The sequence below is a fragment of the Balaenoptera physalus genome (genome assembly GCF_965194825.1).
Source record: "Balaenoptera physalus genome assembly, chromosome: 11".
In the NCBI taxonomy this organism is placed as follows: Eukaryota; Metazoa; Chordata; class Mammalia; order Artiodactyla; family Balaenopteridae; genus Balaenoptera; species Balaenoptera physalus.
This window is the reverse complement of record NC_138896.1, coordinates 38,470,296-38,486,567: the sequence shown is the minus strand read 5'-3', so window position 1 is coordinate 38,486,567 and position 16,272 is coordinate 38,470,296. Positions and strand designations below refer to the sequence as shown.

The 16,272-nt window shown below is 43.1% G+C and overlaps 2 protein-coding genes across 10 annotated transcripts in view; one reads left to right on the top strand and one right to left on the bottom strand.

Moving 5' to 3' along the window:
- The window catches only part of KCTD20 (potassium channel tetramerization domain containing 20), a 38,183-nt gene extending 29,381 nt beyond the window's left edge, over nucleotides 1–8,802 (top strand). For 5 of the 6 annotated variants that reach the window (XM_082412646.1, XM_082412642.1, XM_082412643.1 and 2 more), the window contains 5 exons: nucleotides 479–581; nucleotides 946–1,066; nucleotides 2,140–2,337; nucleotides 3,733–3,843; nucleotides 5,180–8,802. In XM_082412646.1, the coding sequence (XP_082268772.1) occupies nucleotides 479–581; nucleotides 946–1,066; nucleotides 2,140–2,337; nucleotides 3,733–3,843; nucleotides 5,180–5,472 (826 nt within the window). In that variant the 3' untranslated portion in view covers nucleotides 5,473–8,802. The remainder of the gene's footprint in view (nucleotides 1–478; nucleotides 582–945; nucleotides 1,067–2,139; nucleotides 2,338–3,732; nucleotides 3,844–5,179) is intronic. The other variant, XM_082412647.1, reaches the window with a different exon arrangement.
- A 3,433-nt stretch (nucleotides 8,803–12,235) lies between these two features.
- STK38 (serine/threonine kinase 38) overlaps nucleotides 12,236–16,272 on the bottom strand; it is a 42,310-nt gene continuing 38,273 nt past the window's right edge. For 2 of the 4 annotated variants that reach the window (XM_082412621.1, XM_082412622.1), the window contains exons 11-14: nucleotides 16,090–16,213; nucleotides 15,824–15,919; nucleotides 14,751–14,845; nucleotides 12,236–14,259 (exon numbers count right to left, since the gene is read on the bottom strand). In XM_082412621.1, the coding sequence (XP_082268747.1) occupies nucleotides 14,129–14,259; nucleotides 14,751–14,845; nucleotides 15,824–15,919; nucleotides 16,090–16,213 (446 nt within the window). In that variant the 3' untranslated portion in view covers nucleotides 12,236–14,128. The remainder of the gene's footprint in view (nucleotides 14,260–14,750; nucleotides 14,846–15,823; nucleotides 15,920–16,089; nucleotides 16,214–16,272) is intronic. The other 2 variants (XM_082412620.1, XM_082412623.1) reach the window with 2 other exon arrangements.

Below are 16,272 nucleotides of genomic sequence, written 5' to 3'. Positions count from 1 at the left end.
TTGAAAAGCAAAACTCAGAGATATCGAGGATGGTGTGCTGGATAGGTACATGTTGATGGGTGAGGAGAAGGAGACACTGTCTTCCTGAGCTGCCGGTGCGTGGGCAGGTTCCTGGGCGCTGGGGAGGGCAGGAGAGGCGACTGTCACACACTCCAGAGACTTTCCAAGGGCCAGCTCTGCAGGTGCTGTTCTACTTTCTTTGCTGTCACAGAAGCTCACTACAGTGAACTGTGAGGGCTTGCTGCTTTGTTCTTCCTTGCACTCAAACACTGAAAGCAATTGCTACCTTCTTTTCCTATCTGAAGGGAGTTTCCTAAGACTTGAGTGTGTCGTGTAGGGGTTGAGTCCTAGTGCTCTGTTTTTAACTTACACTGAAAGAGTGGGACGGAGTCTTCCAGAATGAGGTGAAGTAGGGAGAAGTCTCATCTGTGAAGAATCCTGCTGCAGCGGGTAACATTGTTGCCTGGGTATCTTTCAGGATGTTTGGACCAGGAAGAGAGTACAACTTCACACGGCCCAATGAGAAGGGCGAGTATGAGATTGCCGAAGGAATCAGTGCAACTGTATTTCGAACAGTGCTGGTGTGTAGTGGCCTTCTTGTTACATCATCTTCCCTGGAGGGGTGCATGGTCAGAAGCCTTGAGAGTTCCATCAGACTGTGTTCTGACTTTAGGGTTTATCATTTCTAGTTATTGCCTTTCCCGCTTTATTTTCTGTTCCTATAATTCTTAAGTCCTTCTTGCTTGTGTGAGCTCAGTCAGGTATCAAGTTGTGATTAAACATGTCAAGATGGCCAGGAGCCACTTTGCTATCTAATGAATCACCAATTTGGTGATAGTTCTAGTAACCCACCACTTTAATAGAACCAGGAATGAGTAGGGGGTTGAAGAGGGAATTTTTCATGTTGTTCTTTACCTACATTTCTTCTTCCCAATTTATTTATAGGATTATTACAAAACTGGTATCATCAATTGTCCTGATGGCATCTCTATCCCAGACCTTAGAGATACGTGCGATTATCTCTGCATTAACTTTGACTTCAACACTATCCGATGTCAAGATCTGAGTAAGTACGGGAGAAGCTGCCAGCTGCGTTTGAGCAGCTGAACTTTGAGTGTGCTTGGAATTGACATTTTTTATTACTAAACAGAAAGCGTTTCAAGTGTGGGTTGAAAATCATCTGTAGAGGCAGAGACATGGTACTAACCATTCCCTCTCTTGTTTCAAAGCTCTGTGAGAAGTGGAGTAAACAAGAGAACATGTAGTGGGTTCTGAGTCTAGCTTGACCCCGTGAGTCACCAAGCTAATTGCTTCCCCTCTTGGGACCTTGGTGTCTCAACTCTTTAACAAATAAGGATACTGATCCTCAGATATGAGGGAAGGTTCACTAATAAAGTCACACAACATAAATTGGCTGGGTTCTTCTTACAGTTTATCATTATTATTAACTTAGTGTTTAAGTGCTTTATATATGTGAACTTGCATAAGTTTCACAATTAACCCGTGAAAGATAGGTGATAATCTCACTTACCAAATGAGAAGATGGAGAAATTAGCTTTTTCAAAGCTCTAAACGTTAAAGCTGGGATTAGAACTGATTGTCTGAATATAAACTCCATGCTCTTATCATTACCTAGGCTTCCTGAAATGATTTTAAAATTCTTTGAAGTTCATGGTACATTTCCCTGCATATTCCATGAAGTTCTCTAGATGTGTGGTGTCTCTGCTGAGTCTAGTACACACTTAGAGCAAGTCCCTTGGTGTCGCCAAACTTGAGATCATTCCTCTTCTGTGGTACTCTATGAAGTTGCGGTCCAGAGCATCTTCAGAATAGGTACTATAAAGAGTCATCCCCAAATGATGGTTCTGTCTCTTGTAGAATTAATGTTTATGTTCTGACATTGTATGTCAAGAAAACCTCAGTTGATCGGAATGCTCAGGGTTTATTAAACAGGAGGAGATTGGTAGAATGTGAAAAGTATCTAACATTATAGCCTTGGAGTAGGAGACATACCCTGCCTTTAAATGGGCCACTTCTCTGGACCTTATCAATGATAACAGCTGTTACCTCATAGTCTTTTCACTCCAGTAATACCTGCATTTGAGCAGAGAGGATGTTCACTTGCCTTTTGTCTCCCAGGTGCTTTACTGCATGAACTGTCTAATGACGGCGCTCACAAGCAGTTTGATCACTACCTCGAAGAGCTGATCCTGCCCATCATGGTGGGCTGTGCCAAGAAAGGGGAGCGAGAATGCCACATCGTCGTGCTGACGGATGAGGATTCTGTGGACTGGGACGAAGACCACCCCCCACCCATGGGGGAGGAGTATTCCCAAAGTAGGAGCCCCTTGCATGATGTACCTGTTTCCAGCAAGAAATGTGCTGCCCAGAGTGGCGGCTAAATCCTAGAACCAGTGTGACTGTCGCTGTTGAGCTGGTGATGAGCACACTCACCTGGATGGGGGTCTTTCCTGCGGGGAGCACAGGGAACATCGTTATGCTTCCCATGCCTACCGCTGGTGTCTGGTACCATGTCAGTACTGCGGCAGCACATTAAGCAGTGGTGTCATTCTTCTCTCCATTTGTTTCACTTTAAATCCTTTTGAATTGGTAGTAATTCAAAATTCAGAAAATACAAAAGGATATACATTGAAAAGTCTTATTCCCACCCCACCTCATCTACCCAGTTTTCCTCCTCAGTTTCTTTTATATTCTTCCAGATTTATTCAGTGCACATACATAAGCAATTACATGTTCTTTTCCCAAATGATACCATATTGTAGAGACTGTTCTATATCATGTCTTATATTAAAAGCTTCCACAGTGTTTTTTATGGCTGAATAGTATTCCATTGTATGATTGTGCTATAATTGATTTAACCAGCCCTTTTGATGACCGTTTAAGCTATAAATTATAAATAATGCTGCAGTGAATATCTTTTTAAACAAAGTCTTTCACACATGTATATCTCTATAGAATAATATTCCTAGAAATGAAATTTCTGTGTCAAAAGCTTTGTACTTTTATGATTTAGATAAAATTTGCCAAATTCTCTTTCATAAAGTTTAAGCCAGTTTATACTCACAAGACAGTATATGATGGGTTTGTTTCCCATACGCTCACCAAGACAGAGTTTCACTGAACTTTTACCTTTGCCACTCTAATAGGTGGAAAACAGCATCTCACTTGACTTTTAATTTGCATTTCTCATTTCATGAATGAGATTGAACATCTTTTTAAGAGCCATTTTCATTTCCTTTTCTGTTAACTGTAATCATGCCTTTTGCCCATTACAAAATTGGATTGTTAGTCTTTTCCTTAATGATTTGTAAAATCTCTCTATTTGTGACCACTCTCTTTATAGATATCAAGGAAATTAGCCCTTTGTAATATGAGTTGCAAATATTTTTCCCAGTTGGTTGTCTTCTTAGCTTTGTTTAGTGTTTTTGGATAAGCAGAGATGTTTTTTTATGTAATCAAGTGTATCAGTTTTTCTTTTATGACTTCTAGGTTTTATGTCATATCCAGAAAGGTCTTTCCTACCCTGGGACTATAAAAATTTCTTGTATGGTTTCTTTCTTACGGTTTATTTATTATTTAACATTTAACCTGTGATCCATATGGATATTTTGGCATCAGGGCTCAGGGCATTAGTCTGAATCTGTTAGCTCATCTCCTTCCTCTTACAGAGGTATTCACTCCGTGACTAACCCCAGATTTTTTTTCCCCCAGTTCTTTATAGCTCTAAGCTCTATAGATTTTTCAAATATATTGAGAATCGGGATGTCGCTAAAACAGTGTTAAAGGAACGGGGCCTGAAAAACATTCGCATTGGAATTGAAGGTAAAGAACATCCCAGTCAATATTCAGCTTGCATGGCTCATGGAGTAGGTTGGATCTGTGGCCACAGCTTTTGTCCTTAAAACCTGGCTTCCGAGGGCCTAGAGAATAGACACACATGGAAACTACATTCCTACCCAAGTTTGAAGATTCCTATTTTTGTTTTAGTTTGCCCTTAGATTTCCTTGTCATTTTATTTCCAGTTGAAAATGCTTTAAAGCAGCTGTAGGAATAAGTTCCAGTTTACTGCCTCAGGATAAAGAGCAGTGAGGACTAGGCACCGGGGGGGTAAATGTAGCAGGGCTCGTGGGCTCACCAAGTGGGAGGGCCAGCCGTTTAGCCAACAATCTTGGTGAGGATCTTTCTGGGATCTGGAAGGGTCCTTCTGAAAACTATAACTTGGAGACTCATTTTATTCCACTACATACCTTTGGGGAGTGTCTGGATATATTGACCAAACTGCTTTAAATGATTTGAGCAATGGCTCCCAACCTGTGGTCTCCGTGGAAGGGTATTGGAGACTGATTCCCGGAGAGTGCTGAAGCCATTCTGGTCTCCCCTCCATGGGTCTTTGACTCTTGTGTTTTGCTACTCTAGCTGTCTCAATATTGCTCACAGAACCCGTCGTTGTGTCCGACTTAGGTTGGAACTTAACGTTGCAAGAGATTTTTGAGATCATCTGTGAAACCTCTTTCTACTGTGTCCTCCTTTGTCTCTTTGGAAACCACAGGGACAGAGTGACAGGGATCACTCCATTTCCCACAGTAGCCCATCAAACTGTCCTACCATGAGAATATTCTTCCACATATATAATAGATAACCTCCTCCCTCTTCTGTCATCCTTCTAGTTCTAGCCTGTGAAGATACATACTCTGAATAAGATTTCTCCCATATCCCTGTGACAGCCTTTCAGATATTTTAGGCAGCATCCCAGTTTTTTCTTTAGGCTTAAACATTTCGCATTTCCTTAACTACTTCTCATACAGGTTGCCCTCTAAGCAGTAGCATTAGAGGACTAGAGTAACCATGCCCCAGTAGGATTTTTGTTCTATAGTATTGAAGCCAGTAAAATAAAGACTTCTGAAATCTGTAAGAGGCTTCTCCCCCTTCCATTAGAAGGGATACAATTTTTGTTACTTCCCTTCTAAGGACAAGACCTACTAACCTGAGCAGGAGAGAAGCAAGCATGTAGGTGGCTGGGCCTCGGGGAATGTGGTCACTTCCCTGTAGTTTTCACATAGTCTTGGGATTTGGGAGGAAATTCATGTGGTTAGGAAGAAGGAAGTATGGAAACCAGAGCAATTTTGCTGGGGTCATGATGGCTTTTTTCCCATTTCAGGTTATCCTACCTGTAAAGAAAAAATTAAGAGGAGACCTGGTGGCCGGTCTGAAGTGATCTATAATTACGTGCAGCGCCCCTTTATCCAGATGTCATGGGAAAAAGAAGAAGGAAAGAGTCGCCATGTGGATTTCCAGTGTGTTCGAAGCAAATCCCTCACTAATCTGGTAGCTGCTGGAGAAGATGTCTTGGAGGACCAAGAGATATTAATGCACCACCCGCCCCAAGTGGATGAACTTGACCGGCTAAATGCCCCACTTTCTCAGATGGCTTCTAACGACTTTCAGGATTAGGGGCAGCTGTGCGCCCCTCTGCCGGCCTTTTCTCTGTCTGGGATGCCCATAGCCAATCCTCCCCATGGTTTGTCTCACACTAAGTAGGAGACATGCTTCTCCCCCATACTTTCCTTTTCGACCATAATTAATGTGTGTCCTTTTCAGTAAGTCTGTGCCTCCGGCAGGAGATGAAAAAGCACTCGCTGGTAATTAAGGTACCAGCTTTGCAGCAGCCCTGGTAACTTGAAAATTTTGGGTCTGGTGCTGTTCACCGAGTCTTTGTGTAACTGCAAAAGCAGGAAAGGAGGTGAAGACTCCTATTGCCTCATATTCAGCAAAGCAGTTCTCATCCTTTACACTCTGTTCTTGGCTTTTGTTTGTTTTATTTGGTTTTATACTAGGCAAATTACTTAGCAGCAAAGGGACCAAACTTAGAAGGAGACAATCTCTATCTTCTACAAGCAGGCACTAATTGGATGGCCATTAGAGGTTAGTGAAGATACCATCCTGGTGGCCTCTGTGCCCAGGTTGCATCTGGGAAGAAATAGGCTCTCATTCAAAATGTCCAAAAGGAAATTCTTAGGAGCTTCAGTTCGGTTTTTTTTTTTTTTTTTTTCATTATTGCAATGAACAATCCAAAACCTCACAGATTCTTTGACAGGAAGGATAATGTATAACAATGTTCATGAAACCTTTTTAGCTTCAAGGTTTTTGACCCTAAACAAACTGATCATTCATTTGGAGTGAAATTCACACTTTGATTATCCTGGCTTGGAATCTGGTGTGAAGCCATAGGTCTTCACCCTTGACCAGCATGTTGCTGTGGGTGCGGCTAGGAGACCTTAGATACGGCTTAAAAGGCTTTCAAGATGAGGGCAGTGATTTCTCAGAAGTGCTCAGTTTCTCAGTAGAAAGACTAATAAGAGCTCGGTGGGTAGGACTGGGGGTGAATCTGGGTGGGAAAACGTCACCTGCCTAGACTTTGTCTCAGTGCAGGGTTTTTCGTAGTATATTCTTTTCATACTGTGGAGTATTTTTAGGTATCAGGATATTTTAATTTTTGAAATAGCCTATCAGCTGCTCACACTGGGTAAGAAAACCATATTAATGTCATCTCCAAAGGAAGAATGAGTTGAAGGGAAATTAGGCCTAGTCATTTTGATTGATCTGTCAGCTCTGGGTTAACAGTACATGGTGTGTGACGACCCAGATCACTCCTCTCGGTACTGTACCACCTACCCTGATGTCTCCATGGCTGTTAACAGTAGAGCTAAATTTAGATTCTAGAGTCAGATGTGTCTTGAGATCTTTCCCATTTTATGGTAGAGGTTGGCCTTCCAATCACCTACCCTGAGCATGTACAAAGAGACACATAGTTTCCTTCAAGTTCTCTGAGAACAGGACTGGTTTTCTTAAATTCCGTTTCCACAGGATACTGTAGGGCAAGCTACTTGATGCTATTTTATGACCGCCCTAGTCAGAATTCTCCAAAGGTGAAGTCAGATTGGGTGTTGACAGCTACTCTTTCCAGGCTTGAAGAACAAGAGTGTTCTTAAGGCGCGTATTTTCTGTGCATGTGACCAGGGCCAGTGTCACAGGGGACATCAATGCTCTGTTCCTTATTCAGAAAAATTAGTAGTAAGGGGTTAAACCGAGCCATCCCCCAGCTACAGAGTTATTCTGATTATCATTGGCATCCATTTGTAAGGCTGATGGCCAGGGTTAATGTTTAGGGTTAACGTTATTTTGTAGCCAGGGGTAGTTTTATTCCTGTGAAAAGAATTGGCTGTTTGAGGTCAGGTTTGGCTTTGACCTTACTGGTACTACATTCATACCCACGACCAGCCAGGATAATTGTTTAATGGTGCTTCCTTTACACTTTGTGGTTGACTTCCATGCCATCACAAAGTAAATTTAACTTTTGTGTAGACTATAATAAGTATGTATAATTTCTGTTTTATAGCTTAATATAACATTTAAGGGTAGACATGTCTCAGCTAACACTCTAAAACTTATTAGTCATTGCTTAGGTAAAAAGCTAGGTATGAAAGTGTGGCATGTACTTAACACTTTGTTCTACGTAAATGATGAATTTCCTCCGGCTTTCCAAAACTAGGTCTTTTTCTCCCCCAAAACTGGGTTAACGTGCTTTCGGCCCCAACCCTTAGGGTTCGAGTGAGCTGGAAATCTGTGGAGGTAAATCTGCCAGTGTTGCCAGGTGGTGGTGATGGAGGGAAAAACTGGGCCCACAGGTTCCCTCTGGTGGAGAGGACATTTCTTCTGTACCCCACGCCCTTCCAGCCTGGAGCGCAGCATCACTGTAATGTGGTGGCTCCTTTCAGCCACAGCTGCTCTGTTCCCAGGGCCAGGACATCCCGTGGTGGCAGGACCTCGCAGTTCTCGCAGGAACAAGAGCTGGGTTGCAGTCATTCCCTTCAGAGTCATTTACTGGCCAGCTGGGCAACAGGTATTTCTAATTAAAAAGGTGAAACTCAGGTTTGGTGTTTTTTCCCTAAGTGCCTAAATAAGTAAGCCAGGCTGTTATACAGAAACATTTTCATAAGAAAATGTTTTTACCCAGACTGTCTTATTCAGAGGTATCTATCTTAGCAGGCCAAGATAAACCTGAATTTGAGGTTTAGGATCTGAGTTTGTGTCTGCATCATATCATGTATTGTTGATTAGGAAACATTTGCCATTAAGGAATTGGGAGCAGGCAAGGAGACAGTGTTAAAATGTGTCTGATGAGCTTACTTATTGGTTTCTCCAAAGTGGAGAAAAGGTATTAAAAGAATGACAGTAAAAAAAAGGTAAGGAAGCTAGAAAGTAGCTGGATTTATTGCATGATATGCAATAGCCAGTATTATTTTGAACTAAATTCCGTGTGAACCTGATGTATACAGGTCTATGAAAATACTGTGGCTTAAGCCCAGAAAGGACGGATAGTGTTCCAGCAGGTCCTTCTGTTAAGTAAAAACAATCAGAGCACAGGCTTTAAATTGTCAAAGTGTGATGGGGAGCCTTTATCGAGTAATAGTCAATAGAAAGTTAAGAATCAGTTAGTGATTTATTCAATGCCACTTCTTGCCATCATTTTGAAATTGTTAAACTGGGCATAGTTCAGAAAGCAAACCTGATACCTTTATGGGAGATGGCGCCACATCCGTGCTCTGGGTGGGATCACCTCTGCAGGAGAACATTACATTTTCTCTTAAAGGCAAAATGCTTGTAGGTTTTGCCTCTTTACTTTGTATTTACTTTTAAAGTTGCACTTGTTCACCTACCAGTGTTTACGAAATCCTACATTTGGGATGCTTTTTCTATAATAAAATGTTATCATTTGTGTCCGTGTTGTTGTTGTTGTTGTTGTTTAGCAGAAAATAATATTGGAACTCAAGATGTTAAAGGGGACTGAGTAGCAGCACCCGGACTGCCCAGGAGAGGCTCTTCCCTACAGCAGCCGGCGGGGGTGCGGCTGGCCAGGAGCCTGTATGTGCTTTTCCCACCCTGCTCTTTCTTGTAATTCACAGGTTCCAGAGCCATAATGATCTGCTCTCTTGAGTTTCCGGTTAACTTGCATTCAAGACCCCTTGAACCCTCAAATCCAACCAAGTAGTACCCCACAAAACCAAATGTAAGTTTGAAAGGTAAGATGACTCACAAACTTCTATGTTCTCCTTCTTTTGGTTTCAAGCAAGTGAGGAAGCATGGCAGGCATGAAAGGCAGCTGAGAAGGTAGGGCAGGGTCCAGGCAGGTCCCCGGGAAACACTGCTGTGGGGCACCTTGCTCGTCCTCTGCTCTCTGATTCGGCCCTCTTCTAGTCAGGTGCCTCCTGAGCTCCCCTCAGCACACTTGGCCTGAGAGCTTGCTGGTGACACTGACAACTTGAAGGGGTGCTAAAGCAAGCCAGGGCCTCCCTGGCAGGCCTGCCTTTGTCAGCACAGAGGTTAAGAACATGCTCTGAAGGCATGGCTCGTTGAGTATGTTCAGTGCCAAGCGCTGCTTGGTCACAGGGACATGCTGACTAGGACACACAGTTCCTCCCTTCAGAGGGCTCTTATAATTGCGCAAAGACAGATCCATAAATAGTCCAGGTCACTCAGGAAGCGCGTAAGGATGGAGTAGCCAGTTTTTACTATGAAAACTAGAGGAGAGTTCACAAGAGGGTTCTATACGTGACACATGAACCAAACTGTGAAAGACAAATACTAGTTGTTTTGGATTCATGAATCCAAAAGGAAGTATTCCAGGCCAACTCAACTACAGAAGCAAAGATGCAAAGGTGAAATAGTTGCTTATTGTCATCAGGGAAGAGGATGGTGGGGGCGGGGAGAGGACAGTAATGCAGAGATGATAGGCCAGAGTAAGGAAGGGCCCTTGTACCGCAGACAAAGGTGTTTGGTCTCAGTATATAAACTGTCAGAGGAGCCTGAAGGATTTTATGCAGGAGAATAACAGGATCAGACTTGAAATTTAAAAGAGTTTCTTTGGCAGCAGAGAGGACGACAGACTTGAAAGGGGAAGGACCAGGGACAAAGAGGTCAGCTAAGAGACCACAACAATGGACTCAGCAAGGAATGATGAAGACACTGGTGGGATGGATAATCATGCCCCAGAATTATATATGTTTATTGATGGGAATCATGTAAGAAATTTCTGGCTTGGACAGCAGGTACAATGAGCTAGAAAAAAGGCTGTGGAGGCAAGAGGAGCTCCATAAGGACAGTTTGCACCTGTAAGAGGCCTTCCAGGTGGCATTTTCTAATAGGCACTTGGCTACATGGGATCTAGAGTTCTGGGGAGGGATCCAGGCAGGATGGTCATTTTGAAGATCTCACCACAAAAACGGCAGCTGAAGCCACAGTATGGGGGAGACCACATGAGTGCAAAAAAGGCAAAGGCATTGCTCTGAGGAGCACCAGCATTTGGGCAGTGGTAGAGGAACTACCAAGAAGGAAGTCAGAGAGGTGGGAGCAGAGTTTTTTGTTTTAACTCAACAGTGTGAGTGCAGCAGGGTGGTCAGGTAGATGAGGGCTGAAGAGAAGCCAGTGGATGTGGCAGTTAGGACGCCAGTGAGCAGAGGAATGATTATAAAAATTAGTACTAGCACGTTTTGCACATGGGATAATTAATACTAACGTGTTTCACACAAGGGGAAGAAACCAGACTGAAGTGAGAGGGAAATGAAGTAACGAAAGTGACTGCAGAGTGTTTCTCAGGAAGCAACACTTACTCACAGCTCCACACCTCTGTCACAGCACGGGACCATACCTACCAGCCTCCCAAATCCTGCACTGCTCACCTTCCCCTCTGCCAAATCACTGCTACTTACTAACATCTCTGGGAAGCTTCCTCAACCTTCCCAACAACTCAGGGTTGGCTTAATAGTACTGTTACAGCAACACTAACATACTAATAACTTTATAGTTGATGCTGCAATTCTGTTAAGCCAACTTTGTGGCTGGCAATTCTCTCCTCAAACTGATCTGTGGTTCAGAACCACAGTGGGCTTCCCTATTGCATCCCCAGTGTACCTGGGATTGAACTCTGTATTTTATGAATGCTTAAGTATTATGTGGGCAAGATGTTTTTCTCCTCTGAAAATATGCCTAAAGAGCAGCGTGGAGGCTTGTTTGTTTTTAAGTCAGTGTTGGTTTTGACAGATCATTCCAGGGAAATGGTTGCTAACTAACTAGGAAAGGAAAATACCATTCACTGAATCCTTTTGCATTCAATTAAAAACACCGTTTGGGTTACACACAGAGGCCCAGGAGAGAGTAACAGGGGAAGGTGATCCAGGAAATATGCTTTCCAAGGAGATGATTCAGAGAAATAGTAGTAGCAATCAATGGCAGAGGATTCCTACACTATACAGATGAGTGTTAAAATTAGCGATCTGCTATTCACAGCCTGACCATTAATCCCAAAGGAATTCCCCTCTTACTTTTGAAATTCTTAAATAGGTACTGAAGAAAATGCTGATGTATTCCTGAATGAAGGAGTCTGAATGACATCAGCATTCAGTTTCATTTTAGTATGCAGTACAGTTTAAGTTCTATTATTTTCTAACTAACTCCTCCTAAGAGACAGGACACAGAATTATCTGTGAATAGGACCAACACTGAGCCAGTGGTTCCCGACATGTTTCTTGAAACTCATCAGCCTTGGAAAGGCTGCATTTAACTAACCTCTGCCTGCAGCTCCCACCCTGGTTGGTCTTTGCCCCTTCCTCTTTGCCTGAGGGTCCTTTTCCTGACCCAGAGAAGGAGCTAAGAAGTGGGACCCATAAGACTCCTTAAATTTACATCCAGAGACAGAGCCCTGCTCTGGTGGACACAGGGAGCTGAGAAGTCCATCCTGGGAGCTTGTGAGATTCCTGGTCAACCCCAGGCTGAGAAAAAATGGGGCTGAGCTACAAACAACAGTTGTATAAAGGGTCCACCGGTTGACAGAACTTTCGTCGGCAGGTCTCCCCTTGGCCTAACTGCACTTACTGCAAGAGTGTCCACTGCCCAGTAACACTGAGCCAGGTGAAAAGAAGAGCACAGGTGCGAGGCCAACAGAAGACAGTCTCTTTACGTGAACTCCAGTTCAGAAGACTTGTTCTCAGGGAACAAAAAAGCAGGTCCCGTCTTCCCCGAGATGGTAAAGCATTTTGCCTAAAGGTGGTCTTCAGTGTTTAACGGTTTGCAGACAAAAGGGTTAGAGGAAGCCATCAGCACTCTGGCTCCTTGAATTACAAGCCACATTTGCTTTAAAACACATCACAGACTTATACTATTGTTTTCACACAGTTTATTCAGACATTTAAAAGTTAAAATGTGGGCATTCCCCCCCAAAACAAATTATCCCCTGCCACTCCCCAACACACAGACTACCTACCACCCTCCTATTACCTCATTGTCCATGCTTACCACACACTCTTGCAAAACAGAGGGGTCAAGACCCCAACTATTTGGTAATCCAAAGAAGCTACAAAGTTCCACAAAAGAATCTCACTTCCTTCTCACTAGCAAACCATGAATGAAAGAATAAGGGGAAACACATTACCTTCATCCAGAGTTAATATTTCCCTAATATTCTTTTTTCTTCCTCTAAGACATTAAAACCCAAAGCAGTTTCACTTACTACTGTAACTTTGATAGTCCATTTTTCTTTTCTGAATGGCTAAGCTAGGACATACTTTCCTTTCATAGCTGATGTTAACAACCTCAAGACTGGCAGAAAGCAGTCTCCCAGCTGTGGCTTGGCTATGACACTCTGCTGTTACAGGCAAAGTTACCACATAGGTGCAAATGATGCTTTAAGAGTTATCAAAATTTTTAAAAGTAATAATGCATTAATATGGAGCCTCCACATTTTTCTGATGCAGCAAAAGTCCTCTAAAGGCGGTGGCAGCTGTGAAAGAAAAGGCACTTTGTGCTAAAATTCAGAGGGTCTCTCTTGAGAACACCACAGCAGAGAGGCCTGGTCAGCCCAAGCCTGCAGGTGACCCTTTAGGGTGAAGAGGACCATCCCCCAGGAAGGCATCTGCAAAGGAAAAATTTGTAATCATGATTCCAAGGCAAAATGGTTACTTAAAGTTGGGAGAGGAGAAATACTAAGAGAATACAAATACAGTTGCACCAAAGATTGAGGCGTGAACTTTGCACGGATTTGCAGGCTGGCTCTGCACTTTGTATTGGGCTCGTTCCTTCACCACTTGCAGGGAGGTTCTGGACACGGAGCAGGAGCAGCGCCTTAGCCAAGAGGGTTCTAGGCCTCCTGCTTCTGCCTGGGCGCTCCTTGCTGTGTTCCCAGGAATAAACCGAGGTCCTTTTGGCAGCACTTGTGGGTATTGCTAGTCCACGGCAACATCCAAAGGGATTTTCTAACACAGCCGTGAAGAGAAAGTGAGGATTTTCCACGTGATCCGGGACTCCTTGGCAATGCCCAGTGGCTTTTTGGGCCTTCTAAGAGCAACAAAGGATCAAGCTGGTATCTTCCCATCAACACTCAGAAAAGCAGCGTGAGTATTTCAGATGGGCGGAAGCAAATAAATCAAAATGGATTGAGGGTCTTTGTCCTAGTACCATAAATAAAGTGCACCATGAATGGAGGCTATAAAAAGCTACTTGCCCGAGGCTGAGGTTTGGGGAGAAACTACCACCACCACCCACTCAGAATGGTGGATCATTTCCTTCAGCCAGAATGCTGGCTACTGAAGCTTTCTTTATTGCTTTATTTCCTTAGTACTATGGAACTTTTAGCTGTAAAGAAAAAAAAATACTTGGTGGGCTTGGTAGCAAGCATGTCACAAAATCACAGGAATTGGCTGATACTCAGTAAGTATATGTTACAATCTCAATGTTGGATGATGGCTGTTTTTCCCCCTTCATTCTGATGAACTTAGGAAAACTCAAGTTTTTTTAAAACATCAAATTGGCTCATGATGCTTCTAAAGAAGCAGGACAGCCGTTAGTGGCTGATGTAGTAGGAATGGTTGTCTTTGTTCTACAGGTCATCAGATGCATTATGGAAGAGAATCCACTTACTATCACATTTCAGGAGTTTACCATGACACGTTGATAGGTTCCATAAACTTCTTGGAAGCTCTTTCAAAACAGTTATGTGAGAAGAAAACCATGATGTTGTACAAAGAACTGCTCGATTTAGGATCCCATTTCAAGGAAACTATTTTGCTGCTTTCATGTAGGAAGGTATTGCCCCCCGCGCAGTCAGACCCTCAAAGCGCTTGTATGTGTAATTGATGAAGACCCAGTCTTTGCTCTTGTAGTCAGTGTCAGGGTGATTACTTGTTGCCACTGGGAAAGAAACAGATGTGAGAGTTGATTCACTGCCTTACCCTGATGGACTACTCAGTACTGAAGACATGACATTCTGAAGAACATACCACAGCTTCTATCTGGGAAAAGTTATTTTTCACTCTGCGAATTTTCTACATTTGCCTGCCTATGTTCTTTGAACCTCATGTTTTTCACAATATTTTAAAAGTTTTATTTTCTCATTTCTGTCATTTCAGATTACCTAACCTTTAATTTAATAAATAACAAGAGAACAAATCTTTGTGGTTCACCCACCCAGCTGAGCAGGCTAAATATGGGCGTTTGTATTCACTACTTTCCATTCAACAAGGTCTCACTGCTGCCCTGCATTAACACTGGAAAAATACTTACAAAGAGCCTGAAGACCTGAAGTTCCTCTCCATGTTCTCTACCCTGATTTGTAAACATCACCCCAAAATTTGGGGGAAATAATGCACTTATAAGGCAGCCTGAGGCGGTGGTAGTATTACCTGTTGGCTTAAGAATATCGGATTCTGGAAACTCATCGAAGTTTGAGGTATCATCAATGCTTTTGATTTCAATAGATATTGCAGCAGGCCTCTCTCTGCCAAGAACATACATGCCAAAAATTACTACGATTAGTAATCATATGGATCACAAGTAATCAAGTCTTTCTCCAAAAAAGACCCCTGGTCTGACAAGGGAAGACTGTCCACTGGCAGGCAGCATTAATTTCCTTTGAAAAGCTTATGACCACTGACCAACCACACCAGCTGACTACAACCAAACAAAACTATGATGAAAAAAATGTAACAATTATTCATAGCTAGGAAGAAAGACAAGAAAAATAAGGAGAAATTAAAATCCAAAGTTAGCACACTCTCCCTGACAGCCTGCCCTGTATGCTGAAAAGGGAAACTGAACCTCTAAATGGTCCCTCGTGTAGGGCTCTGCCCCTCTTCTACCAGAAGTGCCAACGAGTAGAGTGGCTAAAAGGCAAAGGTAGAAATCACAAGCATGCGAATTAGAACACTATTATGAAATGGATGACAACTTCATCTTCTGCTCAACCAATGAATGCTGAGTACGGAGGTCTGTGCAGCGCTGGCAGCTCTCTGCGAGCCCTGTCCGCCAACAGTTTCACGCTTCCCCTCCACTCCCCCTCTGCGCCCTTCCCCACTCCATCCTTCTTCCACTCCTCTCTTCCTTCTCTGTCTCCCAGTGACAGCCTCCACCCTAGGGGCAGGGACAGTCCTGCTGGTGGCTCCTAACACTAGAGAAGTTGGTGTGTTCTTGGTAAAAGCAAGTGCAACACAATGCTTAGGTAGTCCTTTCACCGTGGAATCCAAAGTTCACTTCACCTTGGAAACGACTGCTGGCTTCAACGTGTCCCGTGGCACACGGGTGACAGGAAGCCCCAACTCCCAATCCTCGCCATGAATGGAAATCAGGAAAAGACCCTGAATTTCTAAGAAGCTCTCTTCCGAACATACTTGGCTTGCCAGTAGTGGTGCTTCTAAATTAGTATTAAGCAAACTACAGACTTTCTGAAATTATCCTGTAACTTTTTATATGGATATACCTGATATGTTCCCAGTCAACACCTTCAAAAAAAGAATTACTTTTGATTTCCTCAACTCCAGGGGCTCCAATTCTATGTTCCCATTCACAGCAGAATCTGGAAAAGACAGAGGCCTTTCAGCATACCTCAAGTAGTCTCTTCAGAAAAAGAAAAGGAGAAATGGGAGGAAGGGGAGACCGACCCAGGAAATGATGAAAATTTTAAAAAAATAGATTCACTTATGTCAAAAAGCCTGGCTGGGGGACAGGGGAAATGTTCTCTGATACCTCAAAATTAGATCCTTGGCTCTCTCAGAAATAGGAACTTCTGGAGGAAAAGTCAAAGTTTCTTTCCAGTTCATCACCTTCTTATATGTCTCTTGAGGGGTCTCAGAACAGAAAGGTGGGTAGCCTGTAATAAAAAGGGAACTTCGGAGCTTTTACATCCCAGAACTCTGAATCTGAGATTAT